At 43.3% G+C, this 20,500-nt stretch overlaps 1 protein-coding gene across 1 annotated transcript in view; it reads right to left on the reverse strand.

The window, feature by feature from the left end:
• The window catches only part of RYR3 (ryanodine receptor 3), a 472,179-nt gene that overhangs the window by 194,093 nt on the left and 257,586 nt on the right, over positions 1-20,500 (reverse strand). The window contains exons 19-21 of the mRNA XM_081119125.1: positions 13,657-13,849; positions 4,194-4,410; positions 151-255 (exon numbers count right to left, since the gene is read on the reverse strand). Of these exons, the coding sequence (XP_080975251.1) occupies positions 151-255; positions 4,194-4,410; positions 13,657-13,849 (515 nt within the window). The remainder of the gene's footprint in view (positions 1-150; positions 256-4,193; positions 4,411-13,656; positions 13,850-20,500) is intronic.

Consider the following 20,500-nt stretch of genomic DNA (forward strand, 5'->3'; position numbering starts at 1 on the left):
AGCACAGAGGAAGCTAGGCAGGGGGTAGTGGGGGGCAAGTTCTGGCTCATGAGGCTCCCCTCCTCACTCAGGTCTTTGAAGAACCCTTCCAGGTAACAAGGCGAGCCACCCCTTGGTGATCCGCCTGGGCCTGGCCCCTGGAGCCCGTACCTTGCCAAAAGTCCAGCCGAGCTCTATTTTGTTCATTCCCCAAAGCTCGTGGATGTTTTCAGCCAGTCTGTCTCGGATCTTCTCTAGGTGAGGTGGCAAAACCACCTGAAAGGAAAGGGAACAAGTGGGAAGTCAGAACTACAAGATCCAGTTGTACTGAAATCGATCATGGAATCTGTATGGATCAGGTGCCCTAGTTGACTTCACTACATGTGACCTAAGAGCAGCAGCTTCCAGAGATCCTTTCCTCTCTTGGCTTCCTCTCTGTCCACCCCTCTCCGTCTTTGTGGATGTTGGTGCTGTGTGTTCTTCCTGTGAATGCTTCCCTGGGCCTTATCTCACTTCCCCACGCCGTCTCCTTGGGAGATCTCACCTCTCTGTAGCCGGGCACTCCCAAGTAAGTGCACCTCCAGCCATGGTCTCTCCTGAAGTTCAGACCCACTGTTCCAACTGCCTGCAGGATTTTCCCACCAAAGTTAACTTAATATGTTATTTGAAGATGAATTCATCTTTCCTTTAAAACCTTTTTCTCTTCCTGTTTTTATTTTCTCTTTTTGTTAAATGGCCCCACCACTGCTTTAAGCCTGGAAGTCACCCTAGTGTCTTTGCTCTTGGCATCATCCATTCCCCCCACCCCTCCACCTACTCAGTCATGAAGTACGTCATGTTTACGCACTAAGCATCTTTCTGAAGAGTCCCCTCCTCTACATCGCTCAATCTCATTATTTTCTCCCTGGACTATCGTAAGAGCCTCACAGTTGGTCTTTCTTACTCCCCCGCCCCCAAACTATACTCCACACTGGCCAGAGCGATGAGTCTACAAAAACAAAACCACATTAAAACACACTCCTCCCGTGTGTCTCCAAGTGCTCCTTGGCACTCCTAAGACTCAGACTAGATGTCTTAACTAAGCATGCAGTGTCTTTCTTCAGTTGTCTCATCACTGTCCTCCCAAACACATCCTTTCCAAACCTCTCCAAATTCTTCCAAAAGGTCACAGTGTCCCACAGTTCTGTGCCCTTGCATACGCAACCTTTACCTTATTAATACTCCCCATGATGCACATAATACATACACATATACATATGCACCCCTCCACACCACATGACAAATGACAAAGACTCTTTCCTTGACCAAACTCTAGACATGTGCCTTTGACTAGGCTCTATCCTTGGCCTTGCCCTCAAGGCCCCAATTTCAGCAAGAATCCTGCTAAATCAGTTTCGTGAGAATCTACTACTTCTGATATTTGATCACCTCCCATATGTGATCAAATTTTCTCATCCCTCACCATCTGGCAGGTGATAACAGATCACTCTGGCCTGTCTTCAGCTAGAATCCTGTTAGATCAGTTTAGCAAGAATCCATCCCAACCCCTAATGTTTCCTTTTAGTGACTGTCCATCACTGACCCCCCAACCTTCTCCTTGACTATAAATTCCCACTTGTTTTTGCTGTTTTCAGCATTGAGCTCAGCTCTTTGCTGGAGTTCCTTTCCCTTTATTGCAATAGACTCTAAGTAAAATTTGTTTTTACCACTTTAACTGCTGTCCAGCTCTGGTTTTGACACAAAGACCCTCAATATTTATCCTTCTGAATTGAGCTCAAACATCACCACCTTTGGGAAGTCTTCCTCAGTTACCTTTAGGGCCAATTTCTCTGTGTTTTTCTGGAACTTTGCTCATACCTCTCCACTGAGGTCACGAACTGGGGCCCAAGCAGTTTCTTTTTTTTTTTCCTTATTTTTTTTAGTTTACTACTACAGTAATAAAACAAATTACAACTGTATTTGGATTCTACTGGTTAACTAAGATAATCTGTTTAAGCTAAGTGCTCCTTAGCTGATCACAGTTTGGAAGTAGATTTGCACATCAGAGGAGCCACATGCTTCGGTGAAAGAGGCCTCCACACATAACCCAGATCACAATGTCAGTGACTTCAGCTGGTGACTACCTGGGACAGAGTAATGCTGGCTTGATAACTGCCTTCTGAGTGTCTGGGGCTGGGCTGCTCAGAGCTGGGCTCCTTTCTCTCCTTGCTCAGCCAAGGGCTGGGGGTGGTTCAAGTACTGGGGCACTGGTCACGTATAACTACAGGGCTCTAGTTAGCGATACTTAATCTGCACATTGGTTAATGTACCCCAGGGAAAATGGAGTTGACTCTATGTGAGTACCTGATATTTAACTTCTCCTTTGACAATAATTTCACAGAACGGTAGATTCTAAAAAATGACAAGGTCTCCTTCAAGATAATTATACCTTTCCAATGAGTCCTTCCCTATTATTTGGCTTCCCAGCCACATTTCCCTAGATCCAGGGCCCATACCAGTTTGGCTTTGGTTCCTGACGGCACTGTTCTCCTGGCTTATGGATCTATCTCTGCTCTTTGATTTCTCATGTTCAATGTTCAATTCTGCATGTTTAGAAACTCTTCTGACTCTTTGGTCAAGCCCTCTTCTCCCCCCTCATCAGAACTTTCCCTCATTCTTTTGATCTCTTTTAGAGGCCCCATTTCTTCCAATAAGCCTTTTCTGGGTAACACATACTGTTCTGATAACTCAGTAAGAAGGGCAGCACAGAGAAGCAGGAATCGTGCTCCTGCTTGTGCTCTCTGCCCGCTTGGGCACTAGGCGACTTGTGCCCATGGAAAATCTAATTGGGTCCTTCGGCCTGCAAGCTTCTTGTGCAGAATACCCATGGACCAGATGATGAAGTCTGAAGATCGCCCTGGCTCACAGGTTCCTCCCATTTGCCATCTACGTTCTCAACTCCAACTACTCTCCAGGTGGTGTACTAGGCTCTGTGAAGCAGGCAGAGAAATGATGCAGTTTCTATTTGATGGGACTTGACAGTGATCAGCTACAGGACATGAGAAGGAAACTCATGAGCATGGACACAGAGCTGAATGTAACAGCGTCATATGAATATTATGAAAAAATACGTGCTCAAGACCTGTTACATGCCAAAAGAGCTATATGCCTACAAATTATCAACCCAAGCACCTCAGACACAAGGTCCCTTTTCATTTACTTTCTCTAACACCTAGAATAGTGATTTGAGTAGCACTGGTTTATGGAAAATACTGAAAGCTATTTATGGCCCTCAGCATAACCATGTGAACATGTCTCTCTCAAAATAGAGACCCTGGAAGGGGAAAAATGTTCATTTATCAGCGCTTTCAAAGCTCTCCTCTCTATCCCATTTCTTTCAGTTTTATTTCCAACTATTCTCCTACATCAGGGGTGGGGAAAAGGGCGGGGAACCTTTTCTCTGCCAAGGGCCATTTAGATATTTATAACATCATTCGTGAGCCATACAAAATTATCAACTTAAAAATTAGCCTGTTGTATATTTGGTCAAACAGTTAATTGAATTTATTAAATTTCAAGTCCCGCCTACAGCTGCCTTGGCAGGGTCAGGCCAAATGATTTTGTGGGCTGTATATGGCCCACGGGCCGGAGGTTCCCCACCCCCGTCCTACATGCTCCTCTCTCTCCAGGCGTCCAGCCACATGAGAATATTCATTACCACCCATCTGCACTTTGTGTTTTTGCTTCTAGCTCCTTACTTACCCCATTCCTGTTACTTCACCCCGGACACCCCTCCCCATGTGAGCTTACTGAAGGCCCTGACTGAATTCTGTCCTATTTACACAGGCTCTGGACCCATTCTAGCCGAGAAGGTATCTCTATCATTTCCTCTGCATACTCTTCATTTTGTACTTATTACACTTGGACTTCAAAAAGTAATGCATTCACCTTCTACAGCTTCAGCTTCTGGGAATTCCCGGAGAAAACTGAACTCTTTCTGCGCACGCCTCACAGAGCCTAGTAGAGTGCCTCGTGTGTGGCTCGTGCCTAACTTGTTCGTTGGCTGAGAAATCCTGAAAGAGCTCAATCTACTCATCTGGTAGAAACATGAAGAGTAACAGTTCACAGTGTCTGACCATCCTATAGAATCTACAGAATGTTTCAAAGAGAGAGAGAGGATGCAGCCCTATTATTTCATCCGTGCGGGTTGCCTCCTGTTGGCAGCTTGAACCTACCTGACTGGTGTCTATGGGGCATGGGGTGAAGGAGGCTTGGGAGAGGAACTGGGTGGTTCCCAACAGATCTCTAATGCCTTCAGTGTCACGTTTATATTCTTTGACAGGCTCCAATCTCATCTTTTCTTTGGGAAGTAAGGCTTCATAGCAAGGGGCATAGCCAGAGGGAGGCAGGAACTTAAATTCTCCGTGACGTCCACCCATCAGGAAGCGTACTCTGTGTCGTGTGGAGAGATCAACGAGAGAGAGGTCAAAAAATAGCCCAGCCCAAATAGGTGCAAATTTAGAGCAGTTCCCCCTTCCCCCAAATTTTGTTGTTGGAAAGTGACTGAATTCATATTCAGCACAGCAAGCACCCTAAAGTGTGAAACAAAGCAGTGGAGAGAGCCCAGTGTAAGTCTCAGTCGACCATGTCAGCCAGGTACTTAAGAGTTGGTTTGAATGTTAATATCACTGGGTTTACAAAATATCCCTATTCTAGTAGGTAAATCATTACTATATATATTATTACTAGAGTATTAACAAGAACAACAATGATGATGATGATGATAATATTGTCTAAATATAACATTGGAATTAGAGCATGAGAGCTTTAAATCTTAATCTGAGAGAGATCAGTCACATATCAATGAAAGGAAGCATGCTATAACTATCTGAGGAAAATAGGAAATTCTTATTTTAAGATGCAGGCAAAAGATTTAGTAACACCAGAGTATTAAACACAGATGGTATACATGACGGGATAGTAGCAGAAATGCTCCACTGCAAAGGCTGCAGTTTTCAAAGCAGCCATGTGAGGGCGGCTCTGAGGACGCGTCAGCAGGTGGCCACTGCCACAGGGGCCAAATGGGAACAGAGTGTTTGCTTATTAGGGTCCCAGTACTTTTCTCAGGGGTACCACCACCCTGCTGGCCTCCAAGCCTGATTCCCTGCCCCACCTCACCAATGCCTGGAGGGACCTCCTAAGGAAGAGGAAAGAGCACTTGGGGGCTCGTAGTAATAGCAGGGACTAATTATAATGCACTAAAGTCTCCAATAGTTTAATTCAGCTTTCTGGCTGAATCTCAGTCTCAGATCTACAGGTTACGTTAGAGTTAGGGTTGGACCCCAAAGCTCCTCCTCCAAGGAGGAGAGGGTCAAAGTGAACTATTTCAAAATGATACTCACATACTCCTAGGTGAGCAACTAGAAATAGAGCTTTTCCAAATCAATGGCAACCGCATTAAAATGACAAGGAAATGAGACTGACGTTTTAAGTAATTAAAACATGGCAAGGTATGTAGTCCTGCAGGGTCAACAATAATTTCACACAGGAAAAAATCAATACATACACATAACACCTGCACACAACATTCACTCCCTCCATTTAACAACCGTTTACTAAGCCCCTAGGACTTGCAGTGTTCTCCGCACTAAGGATTCAGCACCAAACAAAGCATAGAGTAGGCATTCAGCTAGACAAATAGTCCTAACTTCTGACTGGGAGACATCAGATGAGGGAATAAAGAGGGAGACGTAAAATAACTTGGGGTTGCTCCTGGATTGGAGTCAAGGAAGGCCTCTTTGAGGAGGAGACATGTGATTTAACTCCAAGGGATAAGGGTAAGCCAATGAGTTCAAATCCCTAGGAAGAGCATGCCAGGCAGAGAAACATGTGCAAAGGCCCTGAGGTAGATAGAGCTTGGGTGGAGGTAGTGTGGTGAGAACACGGAGAGCCCGGGGGGCAGGAGAAGTGGTGGGAGGCAGCAGGCCTAGAACGGGTGGGGTCTGTGAGCCATGGCAAGGAGCTGAGATTTTCTTCCAAGTGGGAGGCTTATGAGGCAATTTAAAAAGAAATAAAAGCTTTTCAAGTTGCTCTTTGTAGACAGGCCTGGGGACTGATTAGGAGGCAATTACAGGCACCTAACACCCATTTATAGTCTCACTGAGAGATGAGGGTGGGTCGGATCAAGGTGATGATGTCCAATATGGAAAAAAACAGCCAGATCCCACTTTTTGGGGGGAATTAGGAATGTTAGGCATTGGAGTGGGCATGTGTGTGTGAAGCAAGGTGAGGCATACAGAGGAAGGACTAGCAAAGCTCACAGCACCACTCTGTGCTAGACCTTACTTCCTTTCTCTGAAATACTCTGGTCGGCAGCCTTGCCAGAGCCTCAGTGCTGGCTGAGTAATTGTGACTGTGGAAACAGCCCGATTACGACAATGGAAAAGAAAAATCTCCCCGAGTGAGAGACATTAAGGTTTTGTGTTTTTTTTCCTTTCCAATACAAACAAATTCTTTATCCAAACAGCATTTTATAAAATGCTGTTTTAAAATTAATTATAGAAACATGAAGCCTCCCACTTTCCCATTTTCAAGTACTAAACAACAATGCGATGGAGTTAGAACCACAATTATCCCTGGCGAGTGTTCCCACATTAAACGTTACGCAATAGGGCAAGATCTACATATATTAAGAATATGAACAAGGACATTAAGACAAAATTGAGTCATTAGCCTGCACTGTTACTAATTTGGTGAACCTGCAGGAAATAATGACTAAGCCTTGGAACCATTTGCCGAGAACTTCCCAATCCGACTGCAACGTAACAGACTGTGTTGCTGACACGTTGAAACTATGGGATAAAACGGGATCTTTTTGAGCAAAGGATGAGTGCGGGACTTTGTGACCTCTCTCCTCACTGAGCATCCTTCCTGCAAGAAGCTGAGCTGGGAGCCTGTATGGCAAGTGTATTCTTGGTTACTCTGAACTTAATTGTTCTTGAGCTCTCTTGCCAGTTCTATTTCGTTTTAAAATTCCTCTTAGGTTTTAAAATCTGCTGTCCTTTTTCTGGACAGATAACAAAATCAAGAAAGGTGGAGTTCCATGTAGCACTTACTGAGAACAGTGCTTTCTGTTTGTATATTCAGTTATTCAAAGGAGGATAATGAATATAAATCTTAATCTTATCTCCTCTAATGGCCACACAAACTGTAACATGAAAAGTTAACACAGCCAGTAATCAGTGTTTATTGCCTGCTGAAGCATCATCTTCCAACGCCATTACGCTGCGCTTCTGTGGGCAGCATGAGCGGTCTTGGGCTCCTTCCAAAGCCCTGTGGGCCGGGAGCCCTGCTCCCAGCAGGTGGCACTGGACAGGCGCTGGTGCCAGGCGCGCCCACCATCCGCCGCTCCTTCCCGCGCTGCCCAGAGACTGTGGGACAGGCTCCCACAAACCACCACCGCTGCTGGGGGTCTTCCTCACTCTCAGGGAGACCCAGACAGACCAGGTCAAAGGAAAGAACTAGGGATGAAATACAGGTGGGAAGGAAATAATCAAAGGAAATAGCTGAAATCCACTTTATTTGAGGATTTTAAAATGGGCTCCCTGCTGTCTCCAAGTTTTAGCAGGGGTCCCTAAGAAGGCCGATTCAGAGGAGGCCAATTTTTTTACATGCTGGATCAACTATGGAGGAGCTCCAACTGTCCCAAATATTGTGAAACCAGCTCCATCAGCTTTAGCCCACTGTGCGCCTCCACAGGGCTAAGAAAGGCAGAGAATTCATGTGGAGAGAACTGTCCAGGGGGTGGGGTGGGGTGGGGTGGGGTGGGGTGTCCTTTCCCATCTGAAGTGGAAGGATGAAGGCTTCAAGGAGCTATTCAGAAGCTTAGCAACTGGCCCCTGATGTTCAGTGTTGCCTGGTGACAGAGGAGAGAGAGAGAGACAGACAGACAGACAGCAACAGACAGCCTCATGGGAAAGAGGCAGAGATGGGGCCAAGGACTGTACTTCTGGAAGGCCAGATAGAGAACCCACAAGTGATCCAGCTGTCAGCCATCTCCAGAAAGGCAAATGACTGAGTAGAGCTCAGAAACCCAGGGGTGCAGGCGGTGGGAGGCCTGGGAAAATGCAGAGGGGGGTTTGGGGTCAGTCAGAGGGAGCAGCCAACACTAGTGGCAAAGCTTGTGTCAAAGCAACTGCTGTCAGAGGCTCCCAACCGAGGCTCTTCAAGAAAACTACAAAAGGGCCCCTGAAGAGAAAGAGGCAGCCATTGTACAGCTGCGACACAGAGGTCTGATGCCCCCGACAGCTGCGCCAACTCCACAGGATGAGCCCTGCCCCCCGTCACCTTGTCCCCTGGGATCAGCTCCCGAGGGTCTGAGACAGGGGCTGGCTAACTGGGGAGGAGCTGGACCAACAGGGACAAGAGTCGACCTCAAACTGCTGGCTGAGTGGGGAGGCCTCAAATATTGGGTACAAATCTGGAGTTTTTACGTTCACATACATGGAACTTCTCAATTACTGACAAGATTGTTCTTATTCTTAAAAGGAGTAATAAGGTTACAGAACCTGCCCAAGAACTTCTCCAGAAGCCCAGAGCATGGACTCGAAGGGGTGGAAGGAGAAACAACGAAGTTACACCCACCAGTCTACTCCTGTCAATAAATCCGTTACCCGGCACTCGATGTTTGTCTTTGAAATTCATTCATAAACGAGACCTTTCCAAATAGAATATAAGTCTCTCTCCTCTAGGTGTATTCGTCCCTGCTCCTTGGGTCCCACTGAATCTCCCAGCATCACAGAAAACTTCAGAGTTTTAGAAAAGATAATTTAAGAATAGAGTTCTTAATTAAAATTAGTTCTTTTTTAGCCTCAGATTTTTCTCTGTATTAATGGATTTTAAAAATCAATTTCGTTAATCAATTTAATCTCTTCCACTAAAGCACTTGCATCATCTTCTGGGGTCCTTCCCGCGGCCCAGACATTCCATCAGCTCTTGAAGGTTTTTTTCTTCCTAAAGTGATTACAGTAAGCAATGGTGTCCTTCGGTTCCTCCACCTCGGAATAAGCAATAGCTTCAGGAACGGCCACCTGGGAGTACTGAAGTTTCGGGATGTGTAGAGGAATTTTCCATTTACTTGACTGATTTTGAAAACAGAGCAAATTGTATTGGAAAATCCTCACTTGTGTTTTTCATCTTTCGAGATTTGGGCGTTTTTTGCCTGCCAGTTTGCAGAAAAGCTGAGCATGCCTATTGCAGATTTCCAGATCTGAAAGACTGACCCATGAATAAAAAAAAATACAGCGAAAATCAAAGCTTCACTGTGCTCAGATAGGACTAGGTTTCCTATTCACAGATGACTAGCAAACGTGAAGTCCCCTCAGCCTTAGTTACTCTTATCTGCTATTGAGTCCCTCCCGGAGCGCTGTCCCAAAGGACAAAAGGATACAGGCGCGGTTAAGAGAAGAAACCAGCAAGCTTTGCTGACCTGAATTCGACTCGTAAGTCATGATCCATAAGGGGCTCCTTTGTCCATTTTGCAGAGACGGGAGACCCGGCTCAGGTATGTCCGTTCCCGCATCCATATTTCTTTCTGGGCGGTGTTTGATGAGAGGCCAGGGCAACCCAGCCAGCGCTCATCATGTTCTTCACGGAAGTCTATTTATCTCAGCAATAATTCCCACAGCACTGACCACAGCAAGCTGGAAATAGCTAAGCTGTTGGTTACCTGAGTTTTAGCCAAGTCCGGTGGATACCAATGGAAAACAAACAGCAATTGCAAACACCAACCATGTCTGCATATTGTTGTTTTATAAATTAGCAAGGGCTGGTAAGAGAGTTATTGTAATGATATAATAATCTATGGGGAGTTTAACTCGAGCAATAATATATATTCTATTACAGCAGCAATTTTCAGCCTTTTTCATCTCATGGCACACAAACTAATTACTAAAATTCTGGGGGACACCAAAAAGGTATTATATTTTTTATCAATCTGACAAAAGACAAAAAAACAAAAACAGGTGTAATTCTGATTTATTCACACCGGATGGCTATTGTGTTGGCTCTTGTCGTTTTTGTATTTGGAAATCTAAGGGAAAAGAGGTCAGTGCCCCTGACTAAACAGGTATTACGTGTTTTAAAAATTCTTGTGACACCCCTGTTGAAAACTGTTGTACTACAGTGACTAACTTATCAATTTTCTGCAAAACAAAATGTAGTGCCCAAATTTCACCATATCCTCAGCTTCTGAGTAATGCTCCCCAGGTGGGTCATGCCATGATGCCATTTTGCAGGATGAGGCCACCTTTTAATAAGAGCTTCCTGGCATCTAAGTAACTCAACCTTTGGGAAGGGCTCCAAGGTACACGTTAATCCCAAATTCTGCCCCACAATGAACAGGGCTGCTACACTGAAGCACCTGCTGCACTAATCATATTGGCCATAAATCACACTGAGAAGAAAATAAGAAGGCATATTCACAACAGTTAGGAGGTAGTACATATTGACGTGTGGATTTTGTTAGTAATTGTTCATGCTGCCTTCGACTTCACTGGGGGTAAATCTAATTGAAAAGATTTCTGCTCTTTGACAACTGCTGGCAGGGATATCCTAAGCAGGTGTTAATAACAAAATTATTAACATTTTATAATTTGTAATTATAAAATAACGTGGGGTCAACAAGACAAGACTACAACCTCAGTAAAGACTATTAAACAGGAAAATATGGGGCTATAAAAGAGAAATCTAATTTAGAAGCCACCCAGAATTTAAAAGTGAGGACATTTCTAAATACTTCTATGATGGGAGGAGAATCTTTCTTTCGATGGACATAACCTTGCACCTTGCTGGGAGACACACTACATACCAAGCAAATATTCTACTGTATTGGGTAAAAACACTAATTACTTTTCAATTTTATTATTAAACATCTATTTTCAATAAGATACTTTAACTTGGAATTAAGATCCTGGTTTTCCTTTCCAGCTCTCTGCTCAGCTGAACAAAAGCAGCAGAGAGGGGAGCTGCGGGGTTTCAGTGCCGAATTGCACTTCACCAGCTGATGTAAGAGTCAGTATTAGCACATCGATCCCATGTGCTCATAAGTGAAAATAAACCAACACAGGCCCAGCGCTGACCCTGGCCAGTGACACCATGTGATGGACTGGATGTACTTCAGCAAAAGGTATTTCCCGAGAATGCAGGCCAACTGTGATGCCATTTCTCCTCAGATCATATCATATTCTGAGACCCAAAGACAGGAATATCTCAGAGGTGATATTTTCCTGACAGAAAGAAGGCTTGAGTGACATCAAGCCCCTGGCGTCCCTCTTTAGCTTGCTGAGTTGCAGTAAGCAAGAGCTCTCATAGCGAAGGTGCTAGCTTTTCAAGTCAACACATTTACACAATTCACTTTCTATTCTCAGCAGCTGTGCCTTATAAATGGGTGGGACAGCTCATTTTTCTCATCTGGGAACTTTGCTTCTCTTTCTCCTGTGCACGGAGAAGGCCGAATGATCTGCTGATTGAGAGACAAGATGCTAGAAAGATCTTCTACATGGGGATACCTATCACTTATTTCTTCACCTGCTAGCTGCAGTTCTTTGCCAAGAGAAGATTTTTTAAAAATGTGCCCCTTAACAACAACAAAAATCACACACTCAAAAGTCCTAGCTCATAGCTCTGAGGAAGATTAGATGGATGAGTTAATGATTAAAAATCATTATGCAACAGACAAGATTGGATGAACTATTCTCCAAACACAGGATTCTCGGAAAAGACCATTAGCCAGCAGACTGGAAAAGACCCCTCTGGAGAGGTTTGGCTTCTGGCTAAGTGCTTCTCTCAGATGAGAAATAAAACCCAGCGAGTGGTCCCAGCTCTAAGCTCTGCTCTCCTCAACTTTCCTCCTCTCATGGCCCTTTCCAATGGTTTCCATGAAAACCACACTGATGGTTACTGTGTTGACTCTAGTTTCCCATTCAATCAACTGTGGTCTCCTTAAGAGACAGGGAGCAAGAATGGCTAAGAAAATTTTGGGAAAGAAGAGTTATAATGGGATCTTGCCCTACAGATGTTAAAAATGGTATTGTCAGACTAAAATAATTAATGCAGCATCCAAATGGTACAAAGAAAGGGGAAGAGTGATGAACACAATAGTTAGCAATGGTGTGTAGAAAATTGGCATGCATAGTACAAGCCCAATTTAATGTAAAAATATTGAGGTATATAAATAAAAAGGTAATATGGTTATCTATTTTTAAAATAGAAAAATTTAAGTGTCCAAAAGTAAATCAAAAACTGAAAAAAGTATTTGAAAACGATAGGAGTTTAACAGCCTCAAAATATTTTTAAAAATTGCCCAAAAAATTAACACCAGAAAGGCAGAAAACACAAAATTAACAAAGATATTGGGTTAAAATAATTCACAAAAATAGTAACCATCGAAAAGCTCAACCACATCACTAATCAAATAGAAAACTAAGACTTTGAGATACAATTGTCTCAAATTAGCAAAGATGAAAACCAATAACAGGAAAAGTTCACGAGGATCAATTCGGTTGGGTATTGCCAGATGTTGCTTTAAATGATACCACAGACCCAAATCCTTTATCTGAAAATTCTGGAGCTGTGTTTCAGACTTCAGAATTCTTTAGACTTTAAAAAAGAAGGTACATATAATACACACTTAAAAGTTCTTTCAGCCAGGTGGGGGCTGCACCCCATAATCAGATATTTCTATAGTTAAACATGTAGATATTCACAAGACATGGAATAAACGAAAGACTAAAACCAGCCTCATTTCTATTGCCGACAGTTTTGCCACAAAATGAGTTCAGGGCAGATTTTATGGTGAAATAAATCATAAAAAACAACACACCCATGTTTCTCAGAGCCTTTTAGATTTTAAAATTATTGATAATGAATTCTGAACTGTTCCAACAGTCTTTCTGACAATCTATTTGGCCACGTAATGATAAACTTGGACTTCAAAAAGTTCATACCTTCTTACCTACTTGTATGAGGAACTCAACAGAAATGCAGACACAGTTATGCTCAAGGATATCCATAATCATTTATAATGAAATGGAATCATTATGAAAGTCTAACAACAAAGTAATGGCTATATTACAGAAGAGCCAAATGAAAGGTTATTATGTGGCCATATAAGTCGTTTGGAGGGAGAGGCTTAATGACTCAGGAACAGGTTCATTACTTGTTCCTGAATGAAAAATAATCGAGACATAAAACTTTATATTTAATGGGATGCCAATTAAAAATATATACACATATTTATAGAGTAAAAGACTTGAAGAAAATACTTCAAAATATTAAGAGAGATATACCGTTCAATGATGGGATCATGGGTGATATTTATTGTTTTATTTATAACTGTATCTTTTAAAGTTTTTATACTGAGCATGTGATACTTTTTATAATTATTAAAGCAATTTTCTACACAGGACTTGTCTTTTTCATCTTACTATTTACCGGAGGACATTACGTAACCCCCGGCAGCAGGTATGTGTTCAGCAAGTATATACGGAGTGAACGACTCTGCACTGCTCTCTCCCTGTTGGGGGGGGTCTGGCTTGGGGTGCTGAAGCCCTGAAGGAGATTTCCACGCTCCTCGGCTCACAGGCGTGGGGTGGGTGGGGTGGGGTAGCTACTCTCCATGAGATCATGGCCATAACTTACTTGACACCTGCTGAAAAGCTCACCACAGGGAAGAAGAGCCCATCAGTGTTGAAGTTCTCAAACATCCCCTGCACCGGCTGCCCGTTGATGCGGAAAGAGATGCTGGGCACCCCCAGGTCCAGGCAGCAGCTCACCACGTCGTCCGATTTCAGGAGGTGCTGGTTGATGGAGGCCACAGCTCTGGGAATGCGGCCTGGTGAGCAAAGAACAGAGAAAAAGGCACGTGGGACGCTGGAGGGCACGCTCGCAGGCTACCAGTGGCAGGTGGGGGGATGACAGCCCACAGGAGGTCTGGACATGCGATTGTGTTGGAAATGCAACCCTGCGTCCCAAACGGTGTGAGACGAACAATGACAAATGACTTCCTAAGCTGGCGAGTGGGCAGCCTGAGCCGGCATGAGTCTCAGACGAAACTCTCAAGCTGCCAAGAATGAGAACAAACAAGAATTCAGCCTGCTCAGTGTGTGCTCAGATTCTGGCCCGGAGTCTGAAATAACAGACAAGCTGCCTCTGTTAGGTGTGGGTCTTTGAGCAGGGTGTGTGTGTGTGTGTGTGTGTTCATAAGTGTCCTTGATCTCTTCTATTTCCCCTAAAAAATGTTCTGGTCGGCTTACCTACTGTTAGCCTAGCAATTCATTTCTGGAGTTACAGAAAGAAAAATAGTAGTAGCATTTGCTGTGGGTTGCCGTGTATCAAGCACTCGTCTAATCACTCTACATGGAATCATTCATTCAAAATTCACAGAAATCCCACAACATCATTATTTTCATTTGGCAGATGAGGAAAATGGAGTCCACAAAGGCGAGTGATTTGTCCAAGGTCACACAGCAAGTGACAGAACCAAGACTCAAGCCCAAGCAGTCTGGCTCTAGACGTGCCCCTTAACTGCTACACACTACTGCCTCTTGGGTGGCATACAGCACACCAGTCATTCATTTCATCCAAAGTGTAGGAATAGTAATGGTACCTTACAAACAATTCCTGACAGCATCATGTGGACATCACTGTGCCCATTTTACAGATGTAGAAGCTGAGCCTCAAGTAAACTCACTGGTTTGGGCTCATGTAGCAGGTGAAGACTTGAGATTTGAACTCAAGCCCTCTGTGACTTCAAGACCTCTCCCCACCCTCACCCCTATGCCATCTTTTTACAGAACAACTGAAAGGATGAACACCTTACGTGTGGGTGCAGGACTCTCCCAAATTGTTAGGAGCCTCGAAAGCTCTCACAGAGGCAGATACGGCCACGTCAGCAGTGGATGCAGGAGCCATCAAAGGCAAGAACAGCAGTCATCTAGCCATTACGCTGTGCGGCAGCATTGGCTTATTTGCTTTAAAGAATTTCAATACCCCCAATAGGCAGAGAAACATTGTCACTTACACTCTGTATTGGTGACTTCTTTTGTTGTTGTTGTATATAGTTTTCATAAAATGATTTGTCATTTCCTGACCTAACCTAGTGAGAAAATCACCTCTTGCTTTTCTGTCACACCAGCCCATTCTGAAAGCTCTACAAGTAAATTATAACCACTCTCCCCACCTCCCAACAGGTTTACAGTTCAACTGGGAAGACTGCGATGAAGTTAGGTATTAAAATGAGGTTTCAGGCAGAAGAATTTATAAAATGTATCTTGTTTCTTGATTACAGCAGTAATACGTGCTCATTACAAATGTTCATCATATATACAGAAAATGTAAATTAATAAAAAATGCTTCTACTTTCATCTATATACTAATCATCTAAACTGGGATATTGTAGGTTTAGTAACTTGCTTTTACTACTGATCAGATTACACACATTTTCTTTATAATGAGTCATTAGAGACTGAATTTTAATGGCTTTGTAATATGCCATGAAAATGTAATCTTTCAAAATCCCCTTCTGATGTGTGAGTTGTTTACAAATTTTATACATATACAGGGTGTCCCCAAAATGTATACACACTTTGAATAATTATTAATTCCAATGGGTTAAATCTGAAAAGAAAGAAACATCGACTGAGCTATTAGCTGTTACAAGGTGTATACATTTTTGGGGGCACACCCTGTGTCTATGCTATGTAACATTTCTATTCTCAGCTTAGAACTATTTAAACTTGATTATTTTTGTTGTGATTACTGTTTATTAGTGGTTACTGCAACTCTAAAGTAGTAAAAGTACAATATTCCCCATAATAAAAAGAAAGAAATGAGGGGCCCCCTCCTGGTTATTTTGGGCGATTGACGAAGCCATATTGTATATACCCCCAACCTTCCACAGACAGGAAAGAGGCTGCACAGTGTGCCTGGGGCTGGGGAGCAAAGACAGAAGACTCAGCTCCTGCCTTTAAGGGGCCCATAGTCTAGTGGGAAATAAACATGCAAATAAGGAATTACAATTCAGTATAAGTATTGGAATAAAGGAGATGACTTCCAGAGGTAAAGGATATCAAGTTGACTTGAAGAATGAAAGGTTCACTGGATAAATAAGAAAAAAGCATTCCAGACAGAATGAATGGCTTATGCAAGAGGACTGTATGACATTCAGTGAGTCCTCACTTAACAGGGTCCACAGGTTCTTGGAAACTGTGACTTTAAGTGACATGATATAAGGAAACCAATTTTACTTAAAGTGCATGTCAAAATTATCCCAGTCTGAGTGAGTGTGGGTGGCCTGAGATGGAAAGTCGTTCTGTCCAGGGTGGGTGCCACCTCTGCCCTGAGCTGCCAGGATAATCTCTGGCCACCTGCAACCCCAAACTGGACTAAGTGGGTTGAAAAATCAATCTTATTTGCTTTTATAAATCACTCTTAAACGTATGTATAGCTTACATTTATTTCAATGTGTAACATTCTAGAAGTGTTTATTTAGAAGTTTGGTGTTTTTGTGACCAGAACTATGCTAGAGGAACTTAACTCTTGTGTATATGAATTAGCCTATGGTGAAATTTCTCTCATTTATCTAGTGAACCTTTCATTCTTCAAGTCAACTTGTCCCATGTGCCCAAGCCAACTTGACTAGAAGTCATCTCTTTTATTCCGATCTTTGGGATTTGGAAGGCAACTGGAGTCTCTGGGGAAACCCATATAGAGATGGGAAGACCATGCAAACTCCACACAGACAGTGGCCCTGGCCAAGAATCAAAGTTTTCCTTCATCAACATTATAACAAAATTATGTTGAATGCAATGATGTCACTGGAGGACCTGCTGTATTTGCAGAATGGCTTGAGTGTGGTGAGGCTGGGAAGTGGGCAATAGGGGGCTTGAGGAGATGTGGGGGCGGGGAGGAGGGATAAAGCTGGACCGGAACCTGGGACCTGGGCTCCCTGCTCTGCACCAGCACATAACAAATTCATGCATACTGGCCAATTAGCAGGGATGGCCTCAGACTCCGTTTCTGTAACTTTATTCCTTTCTCATTATTGAGAGTGAGTAGCAAGTTCAGAACAAATCTAAGCCAAACCTGGAGAGTGTGTACAGGGTTTGACCCCTTTTCAATTTCTCCATTTGAGAAGACTGAGTACCCTTAGCTCCTTTCGTGGAGTTTAGATGTCCCAGGTCCCAGAATCTTTTCTTCCTTAGCACATTCAAGTCTGTCACAAAAGGAATCTATGATATCAAAGCTCAGCAAACCTTGCTATCTTGTCTCAATCTTGAGACCTCTTATTTTCCCATTAAAAACCAATGTTTCTGCTTCAATTGTTTCTTTTTCTCAAACAGTTTAATGTCTGGAAAATAGTCATCTGAACAAATCCCAGGAGGTTTCTGTGAATTTGGGAAAACCAGAAACTAACTGAAATACTAGGTTGGACAACTACCTTTAAAAGTATCCAGATCCTTACTGGATAAAAATACAAATTAGAAGGACCTTTACCTTTCTGAGATCATTTCAACTAGGACAAAACTGTGTTGAGTTGTGACTCCAGGGTCCCCTCTGCCTATAGTCTTGGAGTGCACTGTGGACCTCTATGCTACTCTGACCTCGGCCAGTAAAGATAAAAGAGTCGTTTTCAAGGGGGATGCTCTTCATCTAAGCAGTGCTTTGAAGCCATCAGGGGCCGAGTTCTGGGCTTTATTTAGCCTTCAATATACAACAGTTGCCAGGGCCTTTCTGAGGAACAATGGCTGGGAGAATCTCTCTTGCCTGGGTTATTTTCTCTGTTGAAAACCACCACCAGGATGAGCAATTATGTCCTTGTGGTAAATGACGTTACCTTTTACCTCTTTTATTCTAATAGGCTGGATGCCAAGGAAAAGTTGCTGTTGAAACACTGGCTAAGATAATCTATCCGCATATTGAAATCACAATCTGAGCCTATTTTTAGAACACAGACTGTAAAGAAAACAGCTGGGGCCAATATCACCTAGAAACTGAAGGGAGACTGTTGCTAATCACTGGATAGGAAACATACACTTAGCAAGTACTTAGAGCAAAGTAACAGGAAGTCTGTTTGAAACAAAAGTCCATTTCATATAATATTCATGATATAAAAGGTCATCTGATAAAGTACACTGAGTTTTAAAATGTGAGTAGCATGAATATTTTGAAACTAGGAAAGATGGAATTATGAGATTGCTTTCGTACACTGTGTTATAAATGCGTTCCCATCCAGAGGAAGCAACTGCTACCCCTGTGAGGGCTTTCAAGGCTCCAGATGAATCAAAAGGGTCCTGCACCCCATGTTTAAACAAGACAGTTGTCCTTCCAATTGCTCTGGAACGAGGTGGCATGGGTGAGGAGCGGCCTTGTAGATACAGAGGGCCAAGTCTGAGTTCAAATCTCCAGTCTTTACCTACTACATGAACCTAGATCTATGATTTTATTAAAAAAAAAATCAGCTTCTACATCTGTAAAATGGGTACAGCGATGCCCACATGGTACTGTCAAGAATTGTTTGTAAGGTGCCATTATTATTCCTACACTTTGGATGAAATGAATGACTGGTGCGCTGTATGCCACCCAAGAGGCAGTAGTGTGTAGCAGTTAAGGGGCATGTCTAAAACCAGACTCCCTGGGCTTAAGTCGTGGCTCTGTCACTTACTGTGTGACCTCGGACAAGTCACTTGCCTTTGTGGATTCAAGTTTTCTCATTTGTCAAATGAAAATAATAATGTTGTAGGGTTGCTGTGAATCTTGAATGAATGATTCCATGTAGAGTGATTAGAAGAGTGCCTGACACGCTGTAACCCACAGCAAATGCTACTACTATTGTTTTTGTTTCTGCAGAAACTTTAATTACTAGGCCAGTAGCAGATAAGCTTGCCAGAACATTGTAGACATATTATGTCTTTTGTACTGTCAGGAAAAAATAACAATATGAAGAATCAGAGCACTGAGGGCTGAGTCCAGAAAGTGCTCTGAAAAATCACTGAATTGAGTTATTGAAATCATTAAGTCCCTTAATTGAATGATAAAGGTACTGCTCAAAAATAGTGACTTTCAAATATGTTTAATATATTGAACCCCTTTTAGAACAATCGACAGAAAACACTGTAGCAAGGAAAAGCAGAGTTGCTGCAGAGAGTGTTTCTAAGTTGTCTCAAGGGCTTTTCAAGATAGTAGGAACTCTGAGAAATCCTAGAGACCACCCACTGAGACAGGCTGGGAAGTTCCCTGGCCTCTGCTGGTCTGAAGAAAGCCCTGACTGATAGGCTCAGGCCCACCCGAAAGTCCCAGGAAGCTCAGAAAGGCCACTCATTCCTAACCCAGCATTTTAGGATAAAGGAAAAAGCCTCTTTATCATCTGCTGCACATCTTCAAATTAACCCAAGGATATATTACTGCGGATTTAGTCTATTCTGATGAGTAATGTAGGCAACTGGGAACACTGATGCTCAGCATTTCTATCACCCCAGGCACCGCAGAGCTTGGCATTATAACATAAACACAAATACTTAGGCATTTGGAAAGAGAGAGGATCCAAATATATAAAAATGCTGGTGTTCTACAGACCTCGGATCCCCTCCACGTAGCACTGGGGCTAGAAAGGTCTGAGTCACAGTGGGGTGTGTTTTGATAGACAAACAGGTAGCCTGGGATTCATCTAAGTAAGGAGGCAGGTAAAGACCCTCTTATGTAAATTTACTGTAGAGACAAATTATCTTGATGAGTTAGAAGTCACATTAAATCAAGAGGCACAGTTTTACTCCATTCATTTACTTCCTGTTATCACTTATCTCTTAGGAAGGTAAATTTCTCTGCTTCTTCCAATTTCTCAAGGGAAAAGTTGTTAAAAGGGAATGGTACATGTGATTTCCTCCTGTGAAACTGCTCCCTAGCCAGAAACATTCTAGGCTGCTCTGGGCCAAGTTCACCTCTGAATGCAGATCTGAGAGGCTACACGGAGACCATGCTAGGAGAGGGAACATGGTGCCATGACCAGAAAAGACCAGTTCTCCCAAAGGGCAATCGCAGTGGCTGAGCTGACTTGGGCTCTGGAGAGGGTTGGGCAGGGTACAGAAGGGGCATATTTGTAGAGTGGATGCTCAAAAGTGAATCCACAGGCGCCTGTGGTGAAATAGGCCTATGACGGCTGCCCTCCCGCTACACAGAGGAGCAGCTCATTGATGCTCCCAGGGTGTCACTCAAAACTTCCTTCCCATTCAGCATGGCACCTGGGTTCTTTAATCCCTTAGGACGGGGCTACTCTTACGGTCTCGAGTGAGGGATCCGAACTCTGGACTTGGTCGTTATGAGTATAGTGACTTCGCAGACAATGAGGGAAGGGAAAGCCATATTTACTGGGTATCTAGTGTGTCAAGAGTTTCATGTGCCTCATCTCACTTAAATTCTATAAGAGCCACACAGCACACACCTTCACTTTACCCGAGGAAATCAAGTCTCTGAGAGGTTAGGTCATTTG

This window comes from Miniopterus schreibersii, assembly GCF_964146895.1.
Source record: "Miniopterus schreibersii genome assembly, chromosome: 1".
Classification (NCBI taxonomy): domain Eukaryota; kingdom Metazoa; phylum Chordata; class Mammalia; order Chiroptera; family Miniopteridae; genus Miniopterus; species Miniopterus schreibersii.